The sequence below is a fragment of the Mesoplodon mirus genome (assembly GCF_964341445.2).
Source record: "Mesoplodon mirus genome assembly, chromosome: 12".
NCBI classification, from domain to species: domain Eukaryota; kingdom Metazoa; phylum Chordata; class Mammalia; order Artiodactyla; family Ziphiidae; genus Mesoplodon; species Mesoplodon mirus.
The window spans coordinates 39,081,560-39,109,245 of record NC_138988.1 but is presented as its reverse complement, the minus strand read 5'-3'; the positions used below and the strand labels follow the sequence as shown (position 1 = coordinate 39,109,245).

The 27,686-nt window shown below is 41.5% G+C and overlaps 1 protein-coding gene and 1 pseudogene across 2 annotated transcripts; both read left to right on the top strand.

Moving 5' to 3' along the window:
• Nucleotides 1–55: 55 nt before the first annotated feature.
• Nucleotides 56–27,226, top strand: IHO1 (interactor of HORMAD1 1; the record flags this gene model as incomplete). Its single annotated transcript, XM_082638550.1, has 7 exons — nt 56–111; nt 2,622–2,796; nt 4,057–4,220; nt 18,683–18,731; nt 18,925–19,012; nt 25,633–25,736; nt 26,081–27,226. 7 exons carry the CDS (start codon nt 56–58, stop codon nt 27,224–27,226), a joined length of 1,782 nt encoding a protein of 593 aa, XP_082494676.1.
• Nucleotides 22,359–23,103, top strand: LOC309813566 (ferritin light chain-like; annotated as a pseudogene). The gene has a single exon. The product of its transcript is annotated as a ferritin light chain-like (transcript).
• Nucleotides 27,227–27,686: the final 460 nt, after the last annotated feature.

Below are 27,686 nucleotides of genomic sequence, written 5' to 3'. Positions count from 1 at the left end.
TTAACCTTTTAAATTAATGTTCCTCTCTTCTTTTTAAAAGGAATAATTATAAGACATGAATTTTAATGTCTGGAATATCAAAGAGATGCTCAGTATTCCCTCAGGCTCTGGGTAAGTTTTCTGGTTATATACTCTGATACTTAAGAGGATCTTATAGTTGCACTGACTTCATAGAAACAGGCTCCCCTTCCTATTAGTTTATAGTAATAGGGTTACCCGATATAGCTTCTTCCCTTTCTCTTCCCCTCTCTTGTCACCACTGCACCCTCCCATATTTGTCTTTTTCCTTTTGCCTATTTTCTGATTATAAAAGCAGTATCAATGGCTATGTGTGTTAATTGAGTAATGACTCTGTCCAGCACTGGACCTAGAGGGACTATAAGAGTTAGACATGGTCCAACATCTGGAAACTCTCACCTCATTTGGAGCAATTGCTATTGAAACAGCAAGGATCAAACTCAAGACAATGTTCAGATAAGTGTTCAATTGTGTAGTACAACTTGTAGGCACCATGAAATCAAGAACCACTCCAACTGTTGACAGGGCTCATTGAGATACTGCCCCCACTACTACTCCACTGAGGTACTTAGATGGGTGTCCACTAGCCATGCAGTAGGCCTGCCATTGCTAACTTGGTGGGCGTACCCCAGAAGTAGTATATATTAAGGGATTTCCAATTGTTTTGGTATGCTTTTATCATTGGATAGTTTCTTTTCTTCCTAACACCTTCCTAAAGACAGCAGAAAACCTAAAACGTTGTTGTTGTTGTTTTTCTTAAAAAGAAAAAAAGAGCTTACAGTTGATACAGAATAGGGGGAAAAAAATCTATGCTTAATTCCAGATCGTAGCTTTAAGATGTAAATCCTACAGGACTTCTGTAGGCTTACAGAGCTGTTTCTTTTCCAGCCCAGCTAATTATTCTCTTTGACCTAAGAGGGGAGACACAGAGAGCTATTTAGCTATTTTGAGCAGTGATTATGCAAACCGTATTATATGTGTGCAGCCTATTACCTTAGCTAATCTTAGAAAATGATTCTATGAGTCAAAATAATTTCTCTGTTCTGAGCAAGTAGGGTTTCTTTTTGTCTTGTATTAATAAATAATGATTCGTTTAGCTTAGAATATGTACTTATAGGCTATCTATTTTAAATCTAACATTTGGAAAAGGAATGATCTGCATGTGCATGTTTTAATGAAAAGCATGTTTTCTTGGGTTACACAACAGCATTAAGTAACACAAATTGTTACTGAGGTGTCTTTCAAGTAAAAACTTGAAGACTATATGTTTTATTTGTCTGTGCACTTATGTGCTGTCTCTGTAGTAGGCTTAGTACACTGTGTTCAAGTGTGATTGTATCATTATCAATATCATTATCCCCTTCATATGTGAGATTTAGACTGGCATAGGTATCCATGGGAAGCAAGTTGGAAGTCCACAGCTGGAAGTATTTAGAACAAGCAAGGATACGACACTAAAAGTGTGAAAGGGAATAACACAATGTTTAATGGATCTTTCTGTGTGCAAACCTGAGTTGATCATATTCTTCAGTCTGGATGAGGCCTATTTTAGTCTGCTTGGGCTGCCATAACAGAGTACAATAAACTGGATGGCTTAAACAACAGAAATTTATTTTCTCACAGTTCTAGAGATTGAAAGTCCTAGAACCCTATGCCAGCATGATGGGTTTTGGGTGAGGACTCCCTTCTTGGCTTACAGACAGCTGCCTTTTTCTGTGTCCTCACATGGTGAGAGAGAAAGAATGAGGGCAAGCTCTTTGGTGTCTCTTCTTAAAACGACACTAATCCTCTCATGAGGGTCCCACTCTCCTCACCTCATCGAACCCTAATTACCTTCTAAAGGCCCCACTTCCAAAAACTGTCAAAATAGAGCTTAGGGCTTCAACACATGAATTTTTGGGAGGACACAAACATTCAGTCCATATCTAGGTCTATCTTGTGTTTGTTGTATTATAGCTCCTTCTCTCCCTCCAGTCCTGCTCCTTTCCTTCCCTATAGACACACAATCTAGGAGAGTTAATATGTATCCTTCCAATTAACCTTCTACATACTCAGTTACATACTTGTTTGGTGTGTATGATATAGCCTTATAAATTACATTAATGTATGAGAGAGTTCATTAAATTTTTACTTTTTCTGCACTCAAAAATTATATTTTTGAGACTTATCCATATGGTTTATGTAAATCTAGCTTATTGCTTCTGACTACTGCATCAGTTATACACATAAGCCATATTTTATTTTTAATCTATTCCCTTAGTGATGAACCAATTCAACCTTTTAAAAGATAATGTTCTCTTAATCCCTAAAGGTTTTGTGAACTTTGATATCCAAAATGGTGTTATAGTCCATAATGTTACAGTACAAGGAATAATGGTGTTAGTCCTTAATGTTTGAAATTCCATCTGATTGTTCCCAGGTTGTTGTAATCGAAATGTCTGGCATTCAAAATTTCCTTGTTTCTTTACAGGTAGTACTGGCAGTGTGCAGGGGACTAGGAGGTCAAAAAACCCTAGCATTCTGCCCAGAATATTCTAAAATAGTTTTGAATTATGGTTTCATTTGCCCAATTGATGTACTTGTATTTTCTTGCTTAATTTCAGGGCCACTAAGTCATCTAACTGGAATAATAATCAGACTGATTACTCTAGTCTCAGTGATTCCCAGTTCCTTTTTGGATCCCAGTTCTGTCCAGAAAGTTCAGAGACCCCGTCAACACCCTTGGACTTTGGTGTCCACTTGAGACATCCAAAAGAGTCACAACAGAATTCTCTGGATGTAAGTCTGAATCCCAGAATTTCTCTGCACATGTTTCACAGTCATTATGGACATAAACTGTAAAGAAGACTTATTCTGCTGAGTTCTATTTTAGAGTTGTACATCTCTAAGAATTACTGTCCTAAATAGATTTGTGCTTGATTGGTGACTCATTTGACTTGGTATTGTGAAATGGAAAACATATTTATATTTGCATTTTCTTCCATTACTAAAACAATATATTAGAATAGTGCAAGTACTTTGACTACTCCTAGGGAGTGCCAAATATTGCATGACACTTAACTCCTTGAAGAAGGAGATGAGGATATTGAGGCCTAAGCTGATGAATAAGGGCCAGAATGAGGAACAAAATCTCTTGATTTTTTGAGACTAGCCTACCTTATTTTGTGAGTCAGAAATATTTTTATATATTTACTTATTTTGATGTAGAACCAGATTTAACTTTATACACAGACTTAACTGCATCATATAGGGACTTAATTAATAAGATTAGGTTGAGGGCCTCCCTGGTGGCGCAGTGGTTGAGAGTCCGCCTGCCGATGCAGGGGATACGGGTTCGTGCCCCGGTCTGGGAGGATCCCATATGCCGCGGAGCGGCTGGGCCCGTGAGCCATGGCCGCTGAGCCTGTGCGTCCGGAGCCTGTGCTCCGCAACGGGAGAGGCCACAACAGTGAGAGGCCCGCGTACAGCAAAAAAAAAAAAAAAAAAAAAAAAAGATTAGGTTGATACTTTAAGTTAGTGAGGTATGAGCTGAGATAAATATTTTAGTACAAAAATTGGTACCCAGTGATATGAAGGAGTAAATGTACTGCCTGAATGTTCCAGAGTAAGTTTTGCCTCAGAATGCAGGAAATGGCTCACCATATGCCTGCATCACATGTCAAATTTATCAACAAGTCTAGTTCATCAGCAACTAAGCAACAGCAATTTGAGTTAAACTTATTAATATAAAAACTTTAACATATCATCTCAAGACAGCATAATTTTCTGTTGCTGCCTTTAAATTTATGCAATTGATTTTAAGCCATTTTAGCTGACATTTTAAATACCTCTGGTCTGATAAGGCAGAAATTATATTAGTAAAAAGAGTTGCTTTGTTTTAATATAATTTTCTGGTACATATGAAATTAAAAGGAAATACTACATGCTATATTGTATTTTATGGTTTGCACTTAAGTGTGACTCTGCTTTGTATAGAAAATAGTGCATGCTATAAATATTTTTGTGTGAAATGCTATAATTTTTTTTTCCATTGAACAGAGTGAACCTAGTATTTTCATAAAGTACCAAACAAAACCCCAGCTGTTTGGAAGAGATACAAAAGATGGAGGCTTATTTCCTCTTCCTTTGCCAGTTGGAAAATCAAAAGGCCTCTTGGAACAGTTTGAGGAGAAAAAGAAAAGTGCAAAAGACAAATGTGACAGGTACACAAACCTTTCAAGTGGATGAGACAGCTCCTCTCTTCTGAGCGAAACAGAAAATGGAATGTCAGTAGTCGAAAAATTCAGTTTCAGCATGATAGCATTCTTGCCTTTACAGCTCATCTAATAATTACTCTTTATTTGCTTTCTTGTCACTGTGACTTATGGCTGCCACAGTTTTGGCCTCTCTGAATATTAAGCTAAAGAACTTCTCAGAGAAATGCAATATTCAAGTAATGTTATATTTATCCTGCCTAAAATTCTTCCCTTTAATTTTTTTTTTCAGATCATCAGAATTAGGAAATCAGTTAACATTTGTTTTAGGGTCAAAAATATAGCACATGAATTCTTAAGTTATAGTTCAGGCTGATTTTCTCACTTTGAAATGGTATTTTTAAAGATATACCCTAGGGCTTCCCTGGTGGCGCAGTGGTTGAGAATCCACCTGCCGATGCAGGGGACACAGGTTCGTGCCCTGGTCCAGGAAGATCCCGCATGCCGCGAAGCGGCTGGGCCTGTGAGCCATGGCCGCTGAGCCTGCGCGTCCAGAGCCTGTGCTCCGCAACGGGAGAGGCCACAAGAGTGAGAGGCCCGCATACTGCCAAAAAAAAAAAAAAAGATATACCCTAAATTTTATACATATTCTTATTTGCTACATATATGTGTGTGTATATATATAAGCAAATATTAGGGCTACTATATTAATTTGTAAATGAATAAGTGGCAGTCACTGAGGAAATTAACTTGTTCATTTCTTGGTAGTGAGTTATTAACAGGACATCTTTAGGTATCATAGAAATCATAAGACCCAAGCAGAAATATACTTTATTATTTCTGTAACAGTAAAGATGTATCACTTAGCATCACCACTAGTACTTTCATGTCGAAAGAGCCAGAATTTCTTTAAAAATTCTAGATTAGGAATTCTTTAAAATTAGGAATTCTTTAAAAGATTAGGTATCTTTTCCACTGTATACTTACATTCCTTTAGTGAGAAAAGCAAAATGCTCTATACGAAGTGTTTGATTCTGCTGATAAATAAACATTTCCCAGCTGCTGACAGACTTCTTTCCCCTAGGAATCTAAGGTCTGGGACTCATAACGATGGTAGTGTACTGAAGATGATCAGGCTCCTCTCATCTTACTGCTTCAGATAAATTAGTCTTAATTTTTTTGTTCTCTGGGCTTTTGGATTACATTTTGTTTGATCAAGATTTCTGTAGCTAAGGCACTTCCCTGGTGGTCCAGTGGCTAAGACACCATGCTCCCAATGCAGGGGGCCCAGGTTTGATCCCTGGTAGGGGAACTAGATCCCACATGCCGCAACTAAAAAAAAAAAGATCCAGCATACCACAACTAAGACCCAGTGCAGCCAAACAAATAAACAAAAAAATAAGATTTCTGTAGCTAAAAAAAAGCTTTTTTTGAAACATTGTCCTTCTTGATATTTCCTTCCTCCCTCCCTCTCTCCCTCCCTTCCTTTCTTTATTTCATTTTTCATTTCCTTCTTTTTTTTGTAGTGAAATGAGTTTCTTTTTTTTTTTTGGCCATGCGGCTTGTGGGATCTTACTTCCCAGACCAGGGATTGAACCCAGGCCCTCGGCAGTGAGAGCATGGAGTCCTAACCACTGGACCACCAGGGAATTCCCAGAAATGAGTTTCTGTTAATGATTATTTACAAGATGGCTGGCAAAAAATAAATAGTATTTATATAGAGAGAACAGATGATAAGGACACTGAAGAATCTCTTCTCTATTTAAAAAATTTCAAGCTTACAATATTGATTTAAATGCTAAGCAGAAAATCATAATTTTAATAAATTCTGGCAAAAACAAACCCCAAGGGCTTCCCTGGTGGCACAGTGGTTGAGAGTCCGCCTGCCGATGCAGGGGACACGAGTTCGTGCCCTGGTCCAGGAAGATCCCACATGCCGCGGAGCGGCTGGGCCCGTGAGCCATGGCCGCTGAGCCTGCGCGTCCGGAGCCTGTGCTCCGCAACGGGAGAGGCCACAGCAGTGAGAGGCCCGCGTACCGCAAAAAAAAAAAAAAAAAAAAAAAAGCCCAAGATTTTAGATTCCTTGTTTACTGTCAATAAGTGCTTATCAGAAATGTGGTGCGGAATAAGAAATTTTTAAATGAGAAAGAGAAAGCATACCGCTGTAAATTTGGAAGCAAGAAAATGATAAGGCATGGTACAGAGTTCAAACATAAAGAGATGCTACAAATCAATAAGACATGGATTTACATATTGTGTTTTGAAAGTACATGTTTTCCCAAATGTATAGAAAGGGCATATGAGGTTAACATATCTCAAAAGAAGCCTTAATCATTCAGATTGCATTTGTTATGACTCAAATAAAAACCCACCTCAAACTAGCCTGGACAAAAAGGAGGATATATTAGCTCTCTTAACCAATCTGGGAAGGACAGGGAATGAAATGAAATCAGAATCTGTCTCTTTTCTGTGCTTCTCTCTCCATCTATACTTCATTCTCTCCTACTAGAGACCAGCTTTCTATTAACGCAGAAAAAGAGACTCTCATCCCTTAGTTACAATTTGAAAATCCTAGTGAAAGCTTCTGATGGGCTTGTTTATTAGGTTGTGGGGGGGTGAGGGGAGGGGGCTGTGACTGGAAGTCCTCACCAGAATCACTTTGTGGATGCAGAAAGAAGCAATTCCCCCATTAGAGCTGGGTGCTGGGCACACCAGACAATGGATATCCATTACACAGATTCTTATTTTTTAATCAGTCATATTTGAGAAAACAGATCAGTCTCATAACCAATGAATAACCTAAGGACCACAAGTAGATTATAAAATGAACCATGGGGACTTCTCTGGTGACGCAGTGGTTAAGAATCCGCCTGCCAATGCAGGGGACACGGGTTCAAGCCCTGGTCCGGGAAGATCCCACATGCCATGGAGCAACTAAGCCCATGCACTGCAACTACTGAGCCTGCACTCTAGAGCCCGTGAGTCACAACTACTGAGCCTGCATGCCACAACTACTGAAGCCCACATGCCTAGAGTCCGTGCTCCTCAACAAGAGAAGCCACTGCAATGAGAAACCCGCCTACCACAAGGAAGAGCAGCCCCCACTCGCTGCAACTAGAGAAAGCCCACATGCAGCAACAAACACCCAAAGCAGCCAAAAATAAATAAATATTTTTTTAAAAAAGAAAACATATGGATGGCAAATAAATACATGAAAAGTTTCTCAACACCATTAGCCATTTTGGAAATAAAACTTGAAATCATAATGAGATATTACTGCTTATCTGTTAGCGTGGCTAAAATTAAAACAAACAAAAACTGACAATACCAAGTGCCAAGCAAGGATATAGACCAAATGGAAATCTTGCTGGTGGAAATGCAAAATGATACAGCCCCTTTGGAAAAGTTTGACAGTTTCTTATAAAATTAAACATAATTTACTATATGGCTCTGCAGTTCTACTCCTAGGTATTTATCCTGGATAAATGAAAATTTATGTTTACACAGAAGCCTATGCAATAACGTTTATAGTAGCCTTGTTCATAATCACCAAAAACTGGGCACAACCCAAATGTCCTTCTATGTATGAATGGATAAACAAACAATGGTATGTCCATACGATGGAATACTACTCAGCAATGAAAAGGAATAAACTATTGCTATACAACAACGTGGCTGAATCTCAAAAGCACTATGCTAAGTGAAAGAAATCCCAAAGGTTACATACTCTATGATTCCATTTAAATGACATTCTGAGAAAAGCAAAACTATAGGGATGGGTATCAGATCAGTGATTACCAAGGGTTATGGGTGTGGGCTGGACTTTACCACAAAGAGACAGCATGAAGGATTTTTTTTGGATACTGTCTTATATCCTGGTTGTGATGGTGGTTACATGAATCCTAATTTTGTGTTAAAACTCATAGAACTGTGTATACACACACACACATACAAATTAATTTCATATGTTAATTTAAAATTTTTAAAGTGTTAAAAATTATTAAAAGATATTGGGTGGTTCATTTTATTAGTTAGGATTATGTTCAGCTGCATTGACATATATACACTCACTCTTATTATAATAATAGAAGTTTTTAAAAGATGTTTATTTTTCTTTAATGCAAAAATCATCCTGAAGTGTGTGGTCCAGGGCTAGAATGATGGCTCCATGGACCTCAAGGATCTGGCTCCTTCCAGCAGTGTGGCCTGCCATCCCTAAAATATGACCACCCCTGTCCCTGCCATCCTCACAGTGCTTGGAGGCTGCTGCAATTCCAGCTGTTACATCAGAGTTCCAGACAGCTGATGGATGAGCAAAGGAAGAAGGGTATCTTCCCATCCCTTTAGGATTCTTTATTTTTTATTTATTTTTTTAATATTTTATTTTATTTTATATTTATTTTAATTCTTTATTTTATATTTATTTTTTATTTTATATTTATTTATTTTATATTTATTTATTTTATATTTATTATATATAATTCTTTATTTTATATTTATTTTTTATTCTTTATTCTTTATTTTTCCTTGGCCACACCATGTAGCTTGCAGGATCTCCGTTCCCCGACCAGGGATTGAACCCAGGCCCACGGCAGTGAAAGCACAGAGTCCTAACTGGACTGCCAGGGAATTCCCTAGGATTCTTCTTGGAAGTTGCATGCAACCCTTTTGCTTATATCTCACAGTGGCTAAAATTTACTCACATGGCCACACCTAGATGCAAGGGAGTCTGGGAATGTCATCTATCTGAGTGGCAGTGCATGGAGGGTGAGGATCAGGAATCTAATTTCCAAGGAAGAAAATTAGGCCAATTTAAGTTTCTGCCACAGTCGTACAATTGCCAACAACTACCTGCCATGGACAACTTCCCAAACAAAGTCTCAAAATTAGTCCAGGGCAGATTCTGCTGCCCACTACCCCCTGCCCAGAGTGCACTAGATCCTTCCCTGCATTGTAGTCAGTGTAGTCCTGGACACTCTTCTTTTTTTTTTTTTTTTTTTTTTGATGTGGTCCCTTTTTAAGATCTTTATTGAATTTGTCACAGAATTGTTTCTGTTTTATGTTTTTTGGTGATTGTTTTATTGCTTTTTGGCTGTGAGGCATGTGGGATCTTAGCTCCCCGACCAGGGATCGAACCTGCACCCACTGCACTGGAAGGCGAAGTCTTAACCACTGGACCACCAGGGAAGTCCCGAGTCCTGGACAATTTTATCAGTCCCATGGCGCTCCATCTTTCTACTACTATTGCCACAACGACCAGAAAAGAGAGCTCACAGTCTTTTTCTCCTGACTCCCAATCTGGCAAGGCATGTGTGAGGAGAGAGCTCAGGGTTCAGGAAAAGCTCAGAAAGCAAGCCTCTGGCACCCTCAGCCTCAAGAGGAGGAAAGAGACTCTGCTCCTCCCCGAGATCCCTAACCTGAGGAACTCCTCAAACAGGAAAGAGGGTCAGATGCAGAACAAACTAAAATAAAGACTCTAGACTTTTCACTCTCAGTATAAATTTGTAGATTCTGTAGTAGAGGTTTCATCCAATGCTTTGGGAGCCCTGAGGATAGGCTTCCAGCTCTGACTGGGGGCGTCAGGAAAGACTCCATCCAAGGGAGCACATCTAAACTGAGTGGGAGTTTTGGGCAGAGATCTTGGGTCTGTCAGATTTTCAAGTCTGCCTCTGAATCAACTTACTCTGTGAACCACCACTAACACTGTTTTATGTAACTCTGCTCTATTTTTGAGTATTTTTTTCTTTCTTTTTAAATTTATTTATTTAATTTATTTATTATTTTTGGCTGCGTTGGGTCTTTGTTGCTGCGCGTGGGCTTTCTCTAGTTGCGGCGAGCAGGGGCTACTCTTTGTTGCGATGCACAGGCTTCTCATTGCAGTGGCTTCTCTTGTTGTGGAGCATGGGCTCTAGGCGCACAGGCTTCAGTAGCTGTGGCTTGTGGGCTCTAGAGTGCAGGCTCAGTAGTTGTGGTGCACGAGCTTAGTTGCTCTGCTGCATGTGGGATCTTCCCGGACCAGGGCTCGAACCCATGTCCCCTGCATTGGCATGCGGATTCTTAAACATTGCACCACCAGGGAAGCCCTATTTTTGTGTATTTTCAAAAATAAAAATAGGATTGTTTCCTATGGACTATTTTTCAATCTGTTTTTTAAATTTAATAATATTTAATGATTATATTTGTTTCATCTACAAAATCATTTCTGTGGTTGCATTGTACTCCATTATACAGACCATTTAGGGGGTTATGTGTTTTTGTTTGTTTGTTTGTTTTGTGTGTGTGTGTGGTACGCGGGCCTCTCACTGTTGTGGCCTCTCCCATTGCAGAGCACAGGCTCCGGACGCGCAGGCTCCGGACACACAGGCCCAGCGACCGTGGCTCACGGGCCTAGCTGCTCCGTGGCATGTGGGATCTTACCAGACCAGGGCATGAACCCATGTCCCCTGCATCGGCAGGCGGACTCTCAAGCACTGCGCCACCAGGGAAGCCCGGGGGTTATGTTTTAAATGTTTAATACAGCATGAGACATGCCAAGAATACACAATGAGATAATGATAATCTTTTCAACAAATGATACTGGGAAAACTGGGTCCTTATGCAAAAGAATGGAAAAGGACCCTTATCTTATACCATACACAAAAGTCAACTCAAAATGGATTAAAGACTTAAACATGAGACTTGAAACCGTAGAACACCTAGAAGAAAACAAGGGGAAAAGCTTCTTGACGTTGGTCCTGGCAATGATGTCTTGGATATGACACCAAAAGCACAGGCAACAAAAGGAAAAATAGACAAGTGGGATTACATCAAACTACAGGCGTCCCTCAGTATCCAAAAGAGATTGGTTCCAGGAGACGCTACATATACCAAAATCCACTGATGCTCAAGTCCCATAGTCAGCCCTCTATATCTTCAAGTTTTGAATCCACAAACTCAACCAACTGCAGATGGAAATTTCTGTCCATGGTTGGATGAATCTGCACATGCAAAACCCTCGAACACAAAGGGCGAACTATATTTATTGAAAAACTGCACATAAGTGGACCCGTGAATATCAAACCTATGTTGTTTAAGGGTCAACTGTAAAAAGTTTCTGCACAGCAAACGAAACAAAGAAAATGAAAAGGCAGACTTGCCTGGTGGCGCAGTGATTAAGAATCTGCCTGCCAATGCAGGGGACACAGGTTTGATCCCTGGTCTGGGAAGATCCCACATGCTGTGGAGCAACTAAGCCCGTGTGCCACAACTACTGAGCCTGTGCTCTAGAGCGCACGAGCCACAACTACTGAGCCCATGTGCCACAACTACTGAAGCCCACACACCTAGAGCCTGTGCTCTGCAACAAGAGAAGCCACCACAGTGAGAAGCCTATGCACCTCAATGAACAGTAACCCTGGCTCACCGCAACTAGAGAAAGCCCACATGCAGCAATGAAGATCCAATGCAGCCAAAAGAAAAAAAGAAAAAAAAGAAAATGAAAAGGCAACCCATGGGATAGAAAATACTTGCAAACCATATATCTGATAAAGGGTTAATATAAAACATATAAGGAACACCTACAACCCAATAGCAAAAACAAACAAACAAAAACAAAAAAACAAAATATCCAGATTAAAAGACACGCAAAGGAATTGAATAGACAGTTCTCCAAAGAAGACATACTAATGGCCATCAGGTATATGAAAAGTGCTCAACTTTGCTAATTATCAGGGAAATGCTTATCAAAACCATAATTAGATATCATCTCACACCTGTCAGAATGGCTATCATTAAAAAAATTAATAACAGGGGCTTCACTGGTGGCGCAGTGGTTGAGAGTCTGCCTGCCGATGCAGGGGACACGGGTTCATGCCCCGGTCTGGGAAGATCCCACATGCTGCGGAGCGGCTGGGCCCGTGAGCCATGGCCGCTGAGCCTGCGCGTCCGGAGCCTGTGCTCCGCAACGGGAGCGGCCACAACAGTGAGAGGCCCATGTACTGCAAAAAAAAAAAAAAAAAAAAAAATGCTGGCAAGTATATGGAGAAAAGGGAACTCTTGTACACTGTTGGTGTGAGTGGAAATTGGTGCAACCATTTTATTTTTTCTAATTTAAAAGAAAAAAAATTTTTTTGGCCATACTGCGTGGCTTACAGGACCTCAGTTCCCCGACCAGGGATCAAACCTGCATCCTTGGCAGTGAAAGCGCGGAGTCCTAACCACTGGACTGCCAGGGAATTCCTTGGTGCTGCCACTTTAGAAAACAGTATGGAGGTTCCACAAAAAATTATAAATAGAACTACCATATGATCCAGTAATTCCACTTCTAAGTATATACTCAAAGGAATTGAAATCAGGATCTTGAAGAGATATCTGCACTCTCATGTCCATCGCAGCATTATTTACAATAGCCAAGACATGGAAATAACCTAAATATCTATCAGTGGATGAATGGAAAAGAAAATGTGGTATGTACATACAATGAAATATTCTTCAGCCTTAAAAAAGAAGGAAATCCTTCCAGTTGTGACAACATGAATGAACCTGGAGGACATTATGCTAAATGAAATAAGCCAGACATAGAAGGACAAATACTAACTATATGATACCACTTATATGAGGAGTGTAAAATAATCAAACTCACAGGAGCAGAGAGTAGAATGGTGGTTGTTGGTGGGGGAGTTGTGGGGGAAACAGGCAGAATTAGTCAAAGGGTACAAAGTTTCAGTTTATACAAGATGAATAAATCCTAGAGACCTGTACAGCATAGTGCCTATACTTGACAATGCTCTGTTGTATACTTTAAAATTTGGTAAGAGGGTAGATCTTTTTTAAGTGTTCTTATCCCTACTACTAATAAATAAAGAGGGTGGAAGGAAACTTTTGGAGGTGATGGATATATTTATGGCATAGATTGTGGAGATGGTTTCACAGTTGTATACTTATCTCCAAACTTGTATACATTAAATATCTACAGCTTTTTGTGTGTTAATCATACCTCAATAAAGTAATTAAAAAAAAAACCCAACTTGAGTACTGACCACTCAGAACAGATGATGACTACAAGCAATTGGCACAGCTATGTCCTTGTACAAGACTGGAAGTTCTTTTTGTTCAAAATTTCTAAAGCATTGCTCCACTGTCTTATAGCTCTCTGTGTGCTTTTAAGAGGTCTGCTGCCATTCTGATTCCTGATCCTGTGTATGTCACTTGCTTTTTTATTTCTGGAAATTTTTAGGATCTTCTCATTATCCTTAGAGTTTGGAAATTTTACAGCAATGTGGTTTGATGTGGCTTGTCATAGCCCTGGGCATTGGGGAATTACTTTTGACCTACAACTTGTGTCTTTCGGTTTTGGGAATTTTTCTTTATTATATCTTTGAAAACCTCCTTTTCACTCTTCTTTTTTCATGGATCTGCAATTTTGGGCATGCACTGAATCTCCTGCATTGATCCTCTAATTTTTTTTTTTTACTACCTACTTATTTTTCATCTCTTTGTCTTTTGCTCTATTTTCCATCATATTTCCATACTGTATCTTCTAGTTATTCTATTTGTTTAATTTCTGCTATTTTTAATTTATAAGTTCCCTTTCTTAGTCTCTGCTTTTATACTTTAATAGCATTCTGTTCTCATCCTTAATTTTTTCATTTTAATATTTTTATTGTTTTCAGGTAATGTCTTAATCTTATTCATAAAACCATAAGGTTTGTAGATTTCCAAATGGTTCTATCAAATTCTTCTTTTAAAGTCAGTCTTTTGGACAATCCTGCAGCCTGTGGAATGAAAACCACATTCACAGAAAGATAGACAAGATGAAAAGGCAGAGGACTATGTACCAGATGAAGGAACAAGATAAAACTCCAGAAAAACAACTAAATGAAGTGGAGATAGGCAACCTTCCAGAAAAAGAATTCAGAATAATGATAGTGAAGGTGATCCAGGACCTCAGGAAAAGAATGGAGGCAAGGACCGAGAAGATGGAAGAAACGTTTAACAAAGACCTAGAAGAATTAAAGAACAAACACCTAGAAGAATTAAAGAACAAACAAACAGAGATGAACAATACAATAACTGAAATGAAAAATACACTAGAAGGAATCAATAGCAGAATAATTGAGGCAGAAGAATGGATAAGTGACCTGGAAGACAGAATGGGTGGAATTCACTGCCATGAAACAGAATAAAGAAAAAAGAATGAAAAGAAAGAAAACAGCCTAAAAGACCTCTGGGACAACATTAAGTGCACCAACATTCACATTACAGGGGTCCCAGGAGAAGAAGAGAGAGAGAAAGGACCCGAGAAAATATTTGAAGAGATTATGGTCGAAAACTTCCCTAACATGGGAAAGGAAATAGCCACCCAAGTCCAGGAAGTGCAGAGAGTCCCAGGCAAGATAAACCCAAGGAGAAACATGCTAAGGCACATAGTAATCAAATTGACAAAAATTAAAGACAAAGAAAAATTATTAAAAGCAACAGGGAAAAAAAGACAAATAACATACAAGGGAACTCCCATAAGGTTAACAGCTGATTTCTCAGCAGAAACTCTACAAGTCAGAAGGGAGTGGCATGATATATTTAAAATGATGAAAGGGAAGAACCTACAACCAAGATTACTCTACCTGGCAAGGATCTCATTCACATTTGATGGAGAAATCAAAGCTTTACAGACAAGCAAAAGCTAAGAGAATTCAGCACTACCAAACCAGATCTACAACAAATGCTAAAGGAACTTCTCTAAGTGGGAAACACAAGAGAATAAAAGGACCTACAAAAACAAACACAAAACAATTAAGAAAATGGTAATAGGAACATACATAATGATAACTACCCTAAACGTGAATGGATTAAATGCTCCAACCAAAAGACACAGGCTTGCTGAATGGATACAAAAACAAGACCCACATATATGCTGTCTACAAGAGACCCACTTCAGACCTAGGGACACATACAGACTGGAAGCGAGGGGATGGAAAAAGATATTCCATGCAAATGGAAATCAAAAGAAAGCTGCAGTAGCAATACTCATATCAGATAAAATAGACTTTAAAATAAAGAATGTTACAAGAGACAAGGAAGGATACTACAATGATGAGGGAATCGGTCCAAGAAAAAGATATAACAATTATAAATATATATGCACCCAACATAGGAGCACCTCAATACACAAGGCAACTGCTAACAGCTATAAAAGAGGAAATTGACAGTAACACAATAATAGTGGGGCAGTTTAACACCTCACTTACACCAATGGACAGGTCATCCAGACAGAAAATTAATAAGGAAACACAAGCTTTAAATGACACAATACCAGATAAATTTAATTGATATTTATAGGACATTCCATCCAAAAACAGCAGATTACACTTTCTTCTCAAGTGCATGTGGAACATTCTCCAGAATAGATCACATCTTGGGTCACAAATCAAGCCTCGGTAAATTTAAGAAAATTGAAATCATATCAAGCATCTTTTCTGACCACAACGCTATGAGCTTAGAAATAAATTACAGGGAAAAAAACGTAAAAAACACAAACACATGGAGGCTAAACAATACATTATTAAATAACCAAGAGATCACTGAAAAAATCAAAGAGGAAATCAAAAAATACCTAGAGACAAATGACAATGAAAACACAATGATCCAAAACCTATGGGATGCAGCAAAAGCAGTTCTAAGAAGGAAGTTTATAGCAATACAATCCTACCTCAAGAAACAAGAGGGACTTCCCTGGTAGCGCAGTGGTTAAGAATCCACCTGCCAATGCAGGGGACATGGGTTCCAGCCCTGGTCCAGGAAGATCCCACATGCTGCGGAGCAACTAAGTCCGTGTGCCACAATTACTGAGCCTGAGCTCTAGAGCCTGCAAGCCACAACTACTGAGCCCACGTGCCACAGCTACTGAAGCCTATGCACCTAGAGCCCGTGCTCCACAACAAGAAAAGCCACTGCAATGAGAAGCCCGTGTACCACAACGAAGAGTAGCCCCCGTCTGCCACAACTAGAGAAAGCCCATGTACAGCAATGAAGACCCAAAGCAGCCAAAAATAAATAAATAAATTAATTAAAAAAAAGAAACAAGAAAAATCTCAAATAAACAATCTAACCTTACACCTAAAGGAGCTAGAGAAAGAAGAACAAACAAAACCCAAAGTTAGTAGAAGGAAAGCAATCATAAAGATCAGAGCAGAAATAAATGAAATAGAAACAAAGAAAACAATAACAAAGACTCAATAAAACTAAAAGCTGGTTCTTTGAGAAGATAAACAAAATTGATAAACGTTTAGCCAGACTCATCAAAAAAAAAAGAGGGAGAGGGCCTCCCTGGTGGCGCAGTGGTTGAGAGTCCGCCTGCCGATGCAGGGGATACGGGTTCGTGCCCCGGTCTGGGAGGATCCCATATGCCGCGGAGCGGCTGGGCCCGTGAGCCATGGCCGCTGGGCCTGCGCGTCCGGAGCCTGTGCTCCACAACGGGGGAGGCCACAACAGTGAGAGGCCCGCATACCGCAAAAAAAAAAAAAAAAAAAAAAAAAAAAGAGGGAGAGTACTCAAATCAATAAAATCAGAAATAAAAAAGAAGTTACGATGGACACTACAGAAATACAAAGCATCATAAGAGACTACTACAAGCAACTCTACACCAATAAAATGGACAACCTGGAAGAAATGGACAAATTCTTAGAAAGGTATAACCTTCCAAGACTGAACCAGGAAGAAATAGAAAATATGAACAGACCAATCACAAGTAATGAAATTGAAACTGTGATTAAAAATCTTCCAACAAACAAAAGTTCAGGACCAGATGGCTTCACAGGTGAATTCTATCAAACATTTAAAGAAGAGCTAACACCCATCCTCCTCAAACTCCTCCAAAAAATTGCAGAGGAAGGAACACTCCCAAACTCATTCTACAAGGCCACCATCACCCTGATACCAAAGCCAAAGATACTACAAAAAAAGAAAATTATTGACAAATATCACTGATGAATATAGATGCAAAAATCCTCAACAAAATACTAGCAAACAGAATCCAACAACACATTAAAAGGATCATACACCATGATCAAGTAGGATTTATCGCAGGGATGCAAGGATTCTTTAGTATACGCAAATCAATCAATGTAATATACCATATTAACAAATTGAAGAATAAAAACCATATGATCATCTCAATAGATGCAGAAAAAGCTTTTGACAAAATTCAACACCCATTTATGAGAAGAACTCTCCAGAAAGTGGGCACAGAGGGTACCTACCTCAACATAATAAAGGCCATATACGACAAACCCACAGCAAACATCATTCTGAATGGTGAAAAACTGAAAGCATTTCCTCTAAGATCAGGAACAAGACAAGGATGTCCACTCTCGCCACTATTATTCAACATAGTTTTGGAAGTCCTAGCCACGGCAATCAGAGAAGAAAAAGAAATAACAAGAATACAAATTGGAAAAGAAGTAAAACTGTCACTCTTTGCATATGACATGATACTATACATAGATTTAAAAAATTAAAAAATAAAGTCAGTCATTTGGAGCATCCATAAGACTTTGGTATGAAGAGTTGTCCTGGGCTTCCCTGGTGGTGCAGTGGTTGAGAATCTGCCTGCCAATGCAGGGGACATGGGTTCGAGCCCTGGTCTGGGAGGATCCCACATGCCGCGGAGCAGCTAGCCCCATGAGCCACAATTACTGAGCCTGCGCGTCTGGAGCCTGTGCTCTGCAACAAGAGAGGCCGCGATAATGAGAGGCCCGCGCACCGTGATGAGGAGTGGCCCCCACTTGCCGCAACTAGAGGAAGCCCTCACACAGAAACGAAGACCCAACACAGCCATAAATAAATAAATTAAATTTAAAAAAAAACAAATTGTTTAAAAAAAAAAAAAAAGAGTTGTCCTATTGGGGTTCAAAAATTGATATTTGCATTTGTATAGATTAAAGAAACAAAAATCTGTAAAAAATTTTAATGACGACCCTTGTCTGATTTTTTTCAAAAGAGGGATATTTATTTGAGGAATAATTGTGAAAATTTCTTTTTCATTAGAAATTAATATTGTTCCCAGAACTGTCTCTATATTATCTCATTCTTACTGTCAAAATAATAGTCATTATATTAAGATGTATCCAGGAATTTGGGGCTATCAGAAAGAAGTCACTATCCTCTGAAGCCATGTTTGCCATAAAAATGAAAGCTGGTCTGTTCTACTGTAGTAACCACTTGAATTGCTAAAATGCAACCTCATTTAAGATCCATGTAGAGTAAATTTTAAAAAACAAAAAAGTGTTTTGCTTTGGAAATGATCAGGAAAAGTCAGTGTTCTCCTTTTTTCCATCTGGGCACTAAGGTTTCTCAGAGTTGAGTCTTCAACTCTGATCAAGCACCATTTTGATGCTGCACTAGGTAGAGTCCAGCCATGTTCATGGAATCAATTCTGTTACATAATGTTTCAATATTTCGCAAAGATTTACTTTCTTTTTTCTCTCCTATTTTAGTGAGACTCTATACAATTTCATTTCCCATATCCAAGAAAGCATTAACAGGGTAAGTATGCCACATTTCAAGGCATTAGAACATCTTGCATTTTAAGAAGTTTAATAATTATATTGTATTGACTTCTGTTCGTGTAGAATAGCAATATTTTAACTACCCTTTTTTATCATTAAATGACAGTTCACCAAGTTAATAAAATAAGGCAACAGTCTGTGAATTATTTCCTAATTTTTGATTTCTTAAGTTACAGACATCTGTGGAAAAATTTGAGGAACATCTCAGTTCCAGAAGCCAATCTATTTTGGACTCTTTGGAAACTGTGGCCAAGACATGTGAGTGTCTAGAGTTTCAGGTTATCAGCAGGGGGCACTGGTGAGCAGTGAATGTGAACTTTCTGACCCTAGCCAGATTTCTGCCAGTGGTGAGGTTCCATACAGTGTTTCAGATGAGAGAATGGGTACATAAGATTAGCCCTGAAGAGATGTGGAGCTGAACTAGGTAGTGGGCTCCACCTCTATATGGGATTGCCCTGGTCCCTCTATGCCTTTTCGGAAGCATCAATCCTCCACCCAGTAACCCTGCTGCCTCAGGACAGATAGTTCTACCAGGTTTCTCATCTCACTGCCTGAAGTGAATCAAGGGCATCCCTGGTTCTCAAATGAATTGCTGGCTGTGTTGTCTATAAAGGCTCCCTTGCTCCCTTAGGACTTAGAAATAAAGACAGTGCTCCTTTAGGTGTTAGAAATACTCTAGTCACCTACTGTTCTTCTTGCGTCCTTCATTTCAATGAGAGCTGTTTTGTAGTGAATCACAGCATCTTTCTCAATTTCAGTTACAGTCTGTGGTTTGTAAAGTCCTCTGCTCTGCCAATTAGTGATTTACATTTAGGTGAAACCATGGTTCAGGCCCTTATTTAACCATTACACAGGTCTCCTTAGGTGAACACTTCCCTGGAACCAACAGCTTCTCAGCTAAACAGCAAGATGATGACTGCATCTGCACTTGTTTGCATTTGTCTGTGTGTTTATTTTTTATTTTAAACAAATTGAAGTCAACTTATTCAAATGCCATGGGATGGATTGCTCATGATTTACAAAAATTAATGCCTTTGTGTAACTTAGAAATTAATCCCCATCTGTCTACAAAGAAGCACTGTACTGTCTGCTGGCTTCCAACCTGAATATCCCACACACAGGGCAACTGTGCATCTGCTTGGAAACCAGTTCTGGAAGCCTAGGACTGTTACCCTCACAAGAAGAAGCAAGACAAAGAGCAGAAGGAAAAGGGATGCTTTCTTTGTTTCACATGATAAAATAACTCATTTTAAGTGTGCAAGGAAAGCACTCTCTTTACTTGTTATGTTTAAAACTGGGTGAAGTACAAAAAGGAGAACTGCAGCAAATGTGTGGCATTTAAGGCCCAGAATAGGGAATGGAAGTGCTCAAGGCCCCAACACAGGATGAAGACAGAGAGAGGAGTAGAACTGAGTCTGGCTTATAGTAGGCATGGGGATCCTGATCCTTCACCCCTGACGGTTTCTTAACTTTCAGAGCTTAAGACTCAAGAGAGCCACATTGATAAGGCAAACAGTAACAAACACTGTGGCACTACATTAATTAAAAGCCAGGTTGTTCTTAAAAATAGGCACAAGGAGCCTGTCCAGAATCATTCCCTTTCTTGGTAGGTAGTGATCAGGAGCAGGAAGTTAGTCATTGAGAGAGGAACCAGGCAAATCCCCCGTCATATAGCTAGGCCCAGTCCAGCTAGCCTAGAGCACTGAACTTGCCAGTCAGTGCATTCTGCAGGCTTTCAGTATGCACTCACTGTGCTTGTAAGGGAAGGGGGAAGATACTATGTGAAAGCACTGTCTTGGGTTATTATGTCATTCATACCTTCACAGAATGAGGTCATGAAATCTTTCCCCAGTCACATTCTGCCTGTACAACGAGAAGGATCACTCAGGGCCATCTAATCTAACTCTTCTTCTTCAGCTGAGGACACCAAGGACCAGAGTAATAGAATAAATTACCAAGGCCATCCACATCTCACTTTATCTTGGGTTTAGGTGGGGTAATTAGTAGAAAGCAGTACTTTCACCTAATACATATAAGTTCTATTGAAAAATATGGTCATTAGGAGAATAAAAAGGAGGGGCCACTATCAAAATCAGAGAATGAGTCTTTTGGAAAATAGATAACTCCATACGTCAAAATTAATTCCATATGAATCAATATATTGTGTGGTGATTAAATCATTAAAAGAACTGTAAGAAGCATGAGCAACATTTTTATAATTTTAGAATGAGAAATGCCTTTCTGAGCAAGGCACATATAATTGTTGAGCAGAATGAGGTCCATTTATATGAACCATGTTGGAATGGAAATATTTATTAATTGTTAAATGAAAACAGCAAGGTGCTGCTTATGTGCACATAGTTTGCTCCAGGACACATCTTGTGGAGGAGTGAGATCTGTCAGTGAAAATTGGGAAGGGTATCCTGAGAAAAAGGGGGACTAAGCAAACTCCTCTTGTACATGGAGGCTTCCAGACCCTTTCTCAGGCAGCTTTCATTAGCACATCAGGGAGAGCAAAACTAGAGTTAAAGGAAAATCACTGGCCATCAGTGGAAAAGCATCAGAATATGACCTCATCTCAATGGAGCCCTTGTCAAATCACTAAAATAGAAATAAACAAAATCATCTTCGAGGACAGAGACAAAGTGGCGGCGAGCAGGAGGACTTTGAGCTCACCTCCTCTCACGAGCACACCAGAATCACAACTACTGAACAACCATCGATAAAAAAAGACTGGAATCTACCAAAAAAAGACATAAAGAAGAAACCACGAGATGGTAGGAGTGGCGCACTCACAATATAATCAAATCCCATACCACCCGGGTGGGTGACCCACAAACTGGAGGGTAATTATATCACAGAAGTTCTCTCACAGGAGTGAGAGCTCCAAGCCCTGCACCAGGCTCCCCAGCCTAGGGGTCTGGCATGGGGAGGAAGAGCCCCCAGAGCATTTGGCTTTGAAGGACAGCAGGGCTTGATTGCAGGAGCGCCACAGGACTGGGGAAAACAGAGACTCCACGCTTCGAGGGTGTGCACAAGGTCCTGCACGCACTGGGGTCCCAGGGCAAAAGCAGTGACTCCACAGAAGTCGGGGCCAGACCTACCTGCTGGTCTTGGAGGGTCTCCTGGGGAGGCAGGGGGCGGGGGTGGCTATGGCTCTCTCTGGGGTCATAAAAGCTGGTGGTGGACATAGCAGGGATGTGAACTCTGTTTGGAGGCAGACATTTTGCGGCCATGGCACCAAGACCTGGCCCCACTCAACAGCCTGTAAGCTCCAGTGCTGGGACGCCTCAGGCAAAACAAAATCATCTTTTTTCTAAAAAATACTAATTAATGAATTTATTTTGGCTGCCCCGGGTCTTAGTTGTGGCAGGCCTGATCTTTAGTTGTGGCACGCAGGCTCTTAGTTGCGGCATGCATGCAGGAACTAGTTCCCTGACCAGGGATCGAAACTGGGTCCCCTGCATTGGGAGTGCGGAGTCCTACCCACTGGACCACCAGGGAAGTCCCTAAACAAAATCATCGTCACAAGAAAATAGAGATATTGGCAGTGCGCTCGGCGGTCCCTCAGATCTGTCTCTTACTTCAACAGTGTTTGGATGGAACAGACGCAGGGATGCCCCTTGCTCCAAACTCTGACCAACCCCCATCCTTTTTTCCAGTCACACCCTTCGCAATCAGCCACTCAGCTATCCTCGGCCACCGAGACCAGCCAACACCATTATTTGAGCTTAACTCCTTATTACCCATCAACCATGAGCTTCCGGATTCGTCAGAATTATTCCACCAAGGTGGAGGCTACCGTCAACTGCCTGGTCAACATGCATCTGCAGGCCTCTTACACCTACCTCTCTCTGGTAGTGATGATGCGGCTCTGGAGGGCATGGGCCACTTTTTCTGTGAATTGGCTGAGGAGAATCGTGAGGGCGCCGAGTGTCTCTTGAAAATGCAAAACCAGCACAGCGGCCGAAGCTATCTCAAGATGAGTGGGGTAAAACCCAGGACGCTATGGAAGCCGCCGTGCTCAGGGAGAAGAACCTGAACCAGGTCCTTGTGGACCTGCACACCCTGGGTTCTGCCCGCACAGACCCTCACCTCTGTGACTTCCGGGAGAGCTGCTTTCTGGAGGAGCAGGTGAAGCTCATCATCAAAATGGCGACCACCTGACTAATCGCCCCAGGCTGGCTGGTCCCCAGGCTGGGCTAGGCCAGTATCTCTTCGAAAGGCTCACCTTCAAGCATGACTAAGAGCCCCCAGAGCCCAGCGGCCTCTGAGGGCCCCTCTGGTGTCAGAGCTTCTGCCTGAAGCCCCTCTCTGCAGCCACTAGGCAGCTTTTTTTTTTTTTTTTTTTTTTTGCGGTACGCGGGCCTCTCACTGTTGTGGCCTCTCCCGTTCCGGACGCGCAGGCTCAGCAGCCATGGCTCCCGGACCAGGGCACGAACCCGTGTCCCTTGCATCAGCAGGCGGACTCTCAACCACTGCGCCACCAGGGAAGCCCACTAGGCAGCTTTTTAACCACCCTGGACCCCTCTCCCAAGCCTTGGACTAAATAGAAACAATAAAGCTTTTTGCAGAAAAAAAAAAAAAAAGAAAGGAAGGAAGGGAGGGAGGGAGAAAGAAACTAGAGATATTGTTCAGAATATGGAAGTGGATTTTAAATGGCATTTTTATTAAAAAGCTAAATATCTGTTTATAGACAAAGCAGAAATGAAATGAGTCTCCTTCTAGAGAAGACACACGCACACACACACACGCACGCTTGCACGTGCACACACACACAGGATCTATAACCTAAACGTGGATATGCACACGTATTGATACAAAATTCCAGAAACTGCTCATAACGTTAAATCTAGGAAGCGGGACCAAAGTCTTCATGGGAGAGATTCGATCATTTTTCATTGTATGCCTGTTTATACTGTTATAGTTTTGTTTTGTTTTTGGCTGCGCCATGCAGCATGCAGGATCTTAGATTCCCCACCAGGAATCGAATCTGTGCCCCCTGCATTGAGAGCGCAAAGTCTTAACCACTGGACCGCCAGGGAAGTCCCTATACTGTTATAGTTTTTAAAAGAAAAAAATTCAGTAGACTTTGGAAGTAATACCTCAATACAAAAGCTCTTTAAAGGAGAAGACCCTGAACATATGTTTCCCAAGGACAAAGAAAAAAATATGTGGGACCACAGACTGATGCTTACTGAGTACTGAATCTAGAATTGAACACTTTGCTTGCCTTCCTCATTTTCTGTTCCTAAGAAACATTGATATTTAGGAACTCAACTAGGGTAGGATAATTACATTTGCTTTCTACTACAAATATCAACATGGATGTCTGGAAAAATATTTCACTAATTGAGTTTAGGGGCAGGAATCCAGTACTTGAAATATAAGTAAACAGTCTTTTTCTAATTGGTTGACACATGGAATTTAACTTGTGTTGAGTAATAGAAAATTTGCTTTCTAAAAAAATTCTTACATTTTTTATTGTGGTAAAATACACATAACATAAAATTTATCACATTTTACTTTTTTTCCCCCAAGACCACACTGGCTTGTCTATTCCTAGTCATCATAGGCTCTTATTTGCCTCAGAATTTTTGCACTTGCTGTTTCCTCTAGCTGAATAACCTCTCCCTAATCTTTGCAGGGCTAGCTGCTCCTTATCTTTCTGGTTTCACCTTACATGACTCTTATCTCTGATGACCTTATCTAAAGTAGGTGCCCTCACCCTCTTATTTTTATTATATTTCCTATCAGAGCACTTATCACAATTTTCATTTATTAATGTGCACATTTGTTTACTTGTTATTTTTTTCTTCTTCAAGACTGCAAAGTTCATGTAAGTAGTTTTGTTCAAGATTGTTTCCATGCACCTAGCACAGTGTCTGATAATAAACTTTCAGATAAAACTGTAAATCTCCAATTAATATGTTCAAACACATTGGGGAGTCTTTCTGTTTCACTTTTTCATTAGAGATGTCCTGCCTGGAGCTCAGCCTCCAGCTCCAGATTGGGCAGGCTATGCTTTATGTCCTCTTCTTAGGACTTCACCATCATTTTTTTTTCTCCCATTCCTGAGGAATGGAAGCAGGAGTATTGTAAACCAAGGGAACGGCATGTTCAAAGCCAGTGGTGGGGCTTCCCTGGTAGCGCAGTGGTTGAGAGTCCGCCTGCCGATGCAGGGGACACGGGTTCGTGCCCGGTCCGGGAAGATCCCACATGCCGCGGAGCAGCTGGGCCCGTGAGCCATGGCCGCTGAGCCTGCGCGTCCGGAGCCTGTGCTCCGCAACGGGAGAGGCCACAACAGTGAGAGGCCCGCGTACTGCAAAAAAAAAAAAAAAAAAAGCCAGTGGTGGAAGAGAGATTGCCTAGGCAGAGCTCAGAGATGCAGAGGATGGTGAGTTAAAGGGAAGTGAGCCTGGGTCTTGTTAGCCAATTTATTGAAAGACCTGGACTTCATCCAGTGGCCTGTGGGGTACCATTGAAAGTTCCAGTGACCGTTTCAGAGGAGGCACAATCATATCTACATTCTAGAAAGATCACTCTGATGACAGGGCCAAGAAGGCTGGCCAAAGAGGACGTTGGTGCCATCATCTGGGCAGCAGGTTTCAGAGTCCCCAGCAAGTGCTAAGGTTGAGTCTGCTTTGGCCAGGATGTTCTCAGGGAGGGAGGGAAAAAGAGACAGTGGAGGAACCACCCTGTTCTTGCTTTCTTTCCTCACCAGGGCTGATCTGGATGGTTAGAGTTCTGGGTGTTGGCAGAGCAGGCTCTGGTAGCCCGTGCTGGGTTCCAGCTTCTCCCTCTCCACGACTGTGGCCTGGGCAGGGTGGGGCATACCATAGTCTTCATGTGGTGAATTGTCATTGTTTTGTATTTAGTGCAAGAGACCACGAAGGCCCAGAGTGATCTGGTGTTGGAAACAGTGTGGGACAAATGCAACATGGAACAGGCCATCCTTGAGCTGCAAAAGAGATTTGAAGGTGTAAGTGTGGACCCTGACCCCTTTCCTCAAGTGTGTTTATGGCTTTGTTACTAAGACCTAGAGAGACACCTTTAAAATTGCAAATTTCAGCCAAGAACAGAGGCCACCACAGGCCCCTTGGTAACAGGCCAGGGTAGGGGCCAGCTTCCTTTCCCAAGGTTCTCTGGCATGATGTGGACCCTAGGGACCCTGCTCCAGAGTGTAGCCATGTACCCCCTGTAGAGTACCCAGCAAGGGACAAGGTTTTGATCTGCTGGCCCATCCTTTGTTTTGTTCACACATTATATTGTGCATTCTGAGTTGCACTGTCCGTAACTCCCTTCTTTCTCACTGCCTTTCTTTAGAGACAAGCAGAGTTTATAGAAATGAAGTCCGACCTGAAGCACCTTGAAGTTTTAGTTGCTCGGCAGAGTAAGGACTTCCAGCAGCTGTGTGAGCAGCTAGGCCAGCTGAATATGCCCAGTGTCCTAGCAGAGCTAAATCAATTGATCTCTGTCCCTCGGATACCCAGACATGTGAAGGACAGTGCTTCTCAGACTTCACCACCTCTGGCCCAGAGCCTCAGTTTCACCAGGCAGGAGAAATATGCCTCTGAGGAACCAGTTATGTGGCAGGCCCAGGCCCTCCCTGCTGCATGCAATCTTAGTGTGGGCTCCTTGAGGCCTGGGGAGTCTGGTGTCTGGGGTGAGGGAGCAAAGAGTAGTGCTCTCCAAGAAGAGGCTGTGCCACTGGCACTTGGAACTGGCAAAAGAAACAGGCAAATCAAGGACAAGGCAGTGCAGGGTAACTGCCAGAATTGTGCTATTACTAAAACAGGCTCTGAGAACCATGGCTCTGGCATCCTGGGCCACAAGATTCCTGAAGACAGGGAGCTGGTTTCCCAAGGAGCTTCGCGGCTTATATCCCTGGATTTAAACAACTTTGCAACCAGCATTAAGAACACCTTCCAAAAATGTCAAGCCAAAGGCATGTTTTCATGTAACCCTTGTGAACAAAGGTTGGTGACTGAACAGAAAGGCAGAACTGTAGAAAGAGGGGGGAAAGGCAAGAAACAGCATCCCAGGAAAGCCCTCAGAAGCAGGCTCCTAGCCAGGAAGCAAGAACAAACCCCAATCAAACCCTGTGCTTCCAAGTCTAAATATCCTCACCCTCCAGTTTCCATCCCACAAAGGCCCCCCCAGGGGCGGCAGGAACCCCTCGCTCAGCCCCTGCATCTTCAGGGCCCCAGGAGCCCCACAAAACCAGTCTGCTCTGCTCTGAGAGGAACAGTCATGCCCAGTAAGACAGCAAGGGCAGTGCAAGGGAATCTCTTGCAGTACAGTGGGCATGCTTCCCAAGACAACAACCTGCTTTCTCACAGTTCCCAGGGGGACCAACAGATGAGCTGGTTCAGTGACCTCAACGTCAGAAAAGAGCCCCCTCAGTGCAAGGAGCCAGAGAAGAGTATACTCTATGACCTGGGTTTTGATAGCAGTGATGAAGGCTTCTGACCAGCCCATAGTGAATTCAGCTGATGGTTTATTGGTCTCAGCTGGAAAGACAAATCACAGAACACTTTGGGCTGGCTAACAGCAGAAAGTTCCCAAAGGCCTGCCTGGAACCCTCAGGGTCAGAGGCTATGCTTTGGAAGGGGTGGTGGTCAGTGCAGGGCTAGGGAGCAGATCCGGCACTCTGGGTACCAGGTGCTGCCCATGACAGAGCATAGGGATAAATACACCCTTATTTAGGGGAATGAAATGTGTGCAGAGGTGGTGATGAGAGCTGGGGCAGCAGCCTGGGTGTGGGGCATAAGGAGGAGGGTGTTGTGTTTGGTAGAAGGAGGGCTGCCTTCCATATGGAATATCCAGTAGCAGAAGGGCTCTCACAAAACTGTTGGTGTGGCAGCATGTCTCCCAAACACAACATTTTTGGTCTTCAAACATTTCCTTCACATGACCAATATCTTTCTGG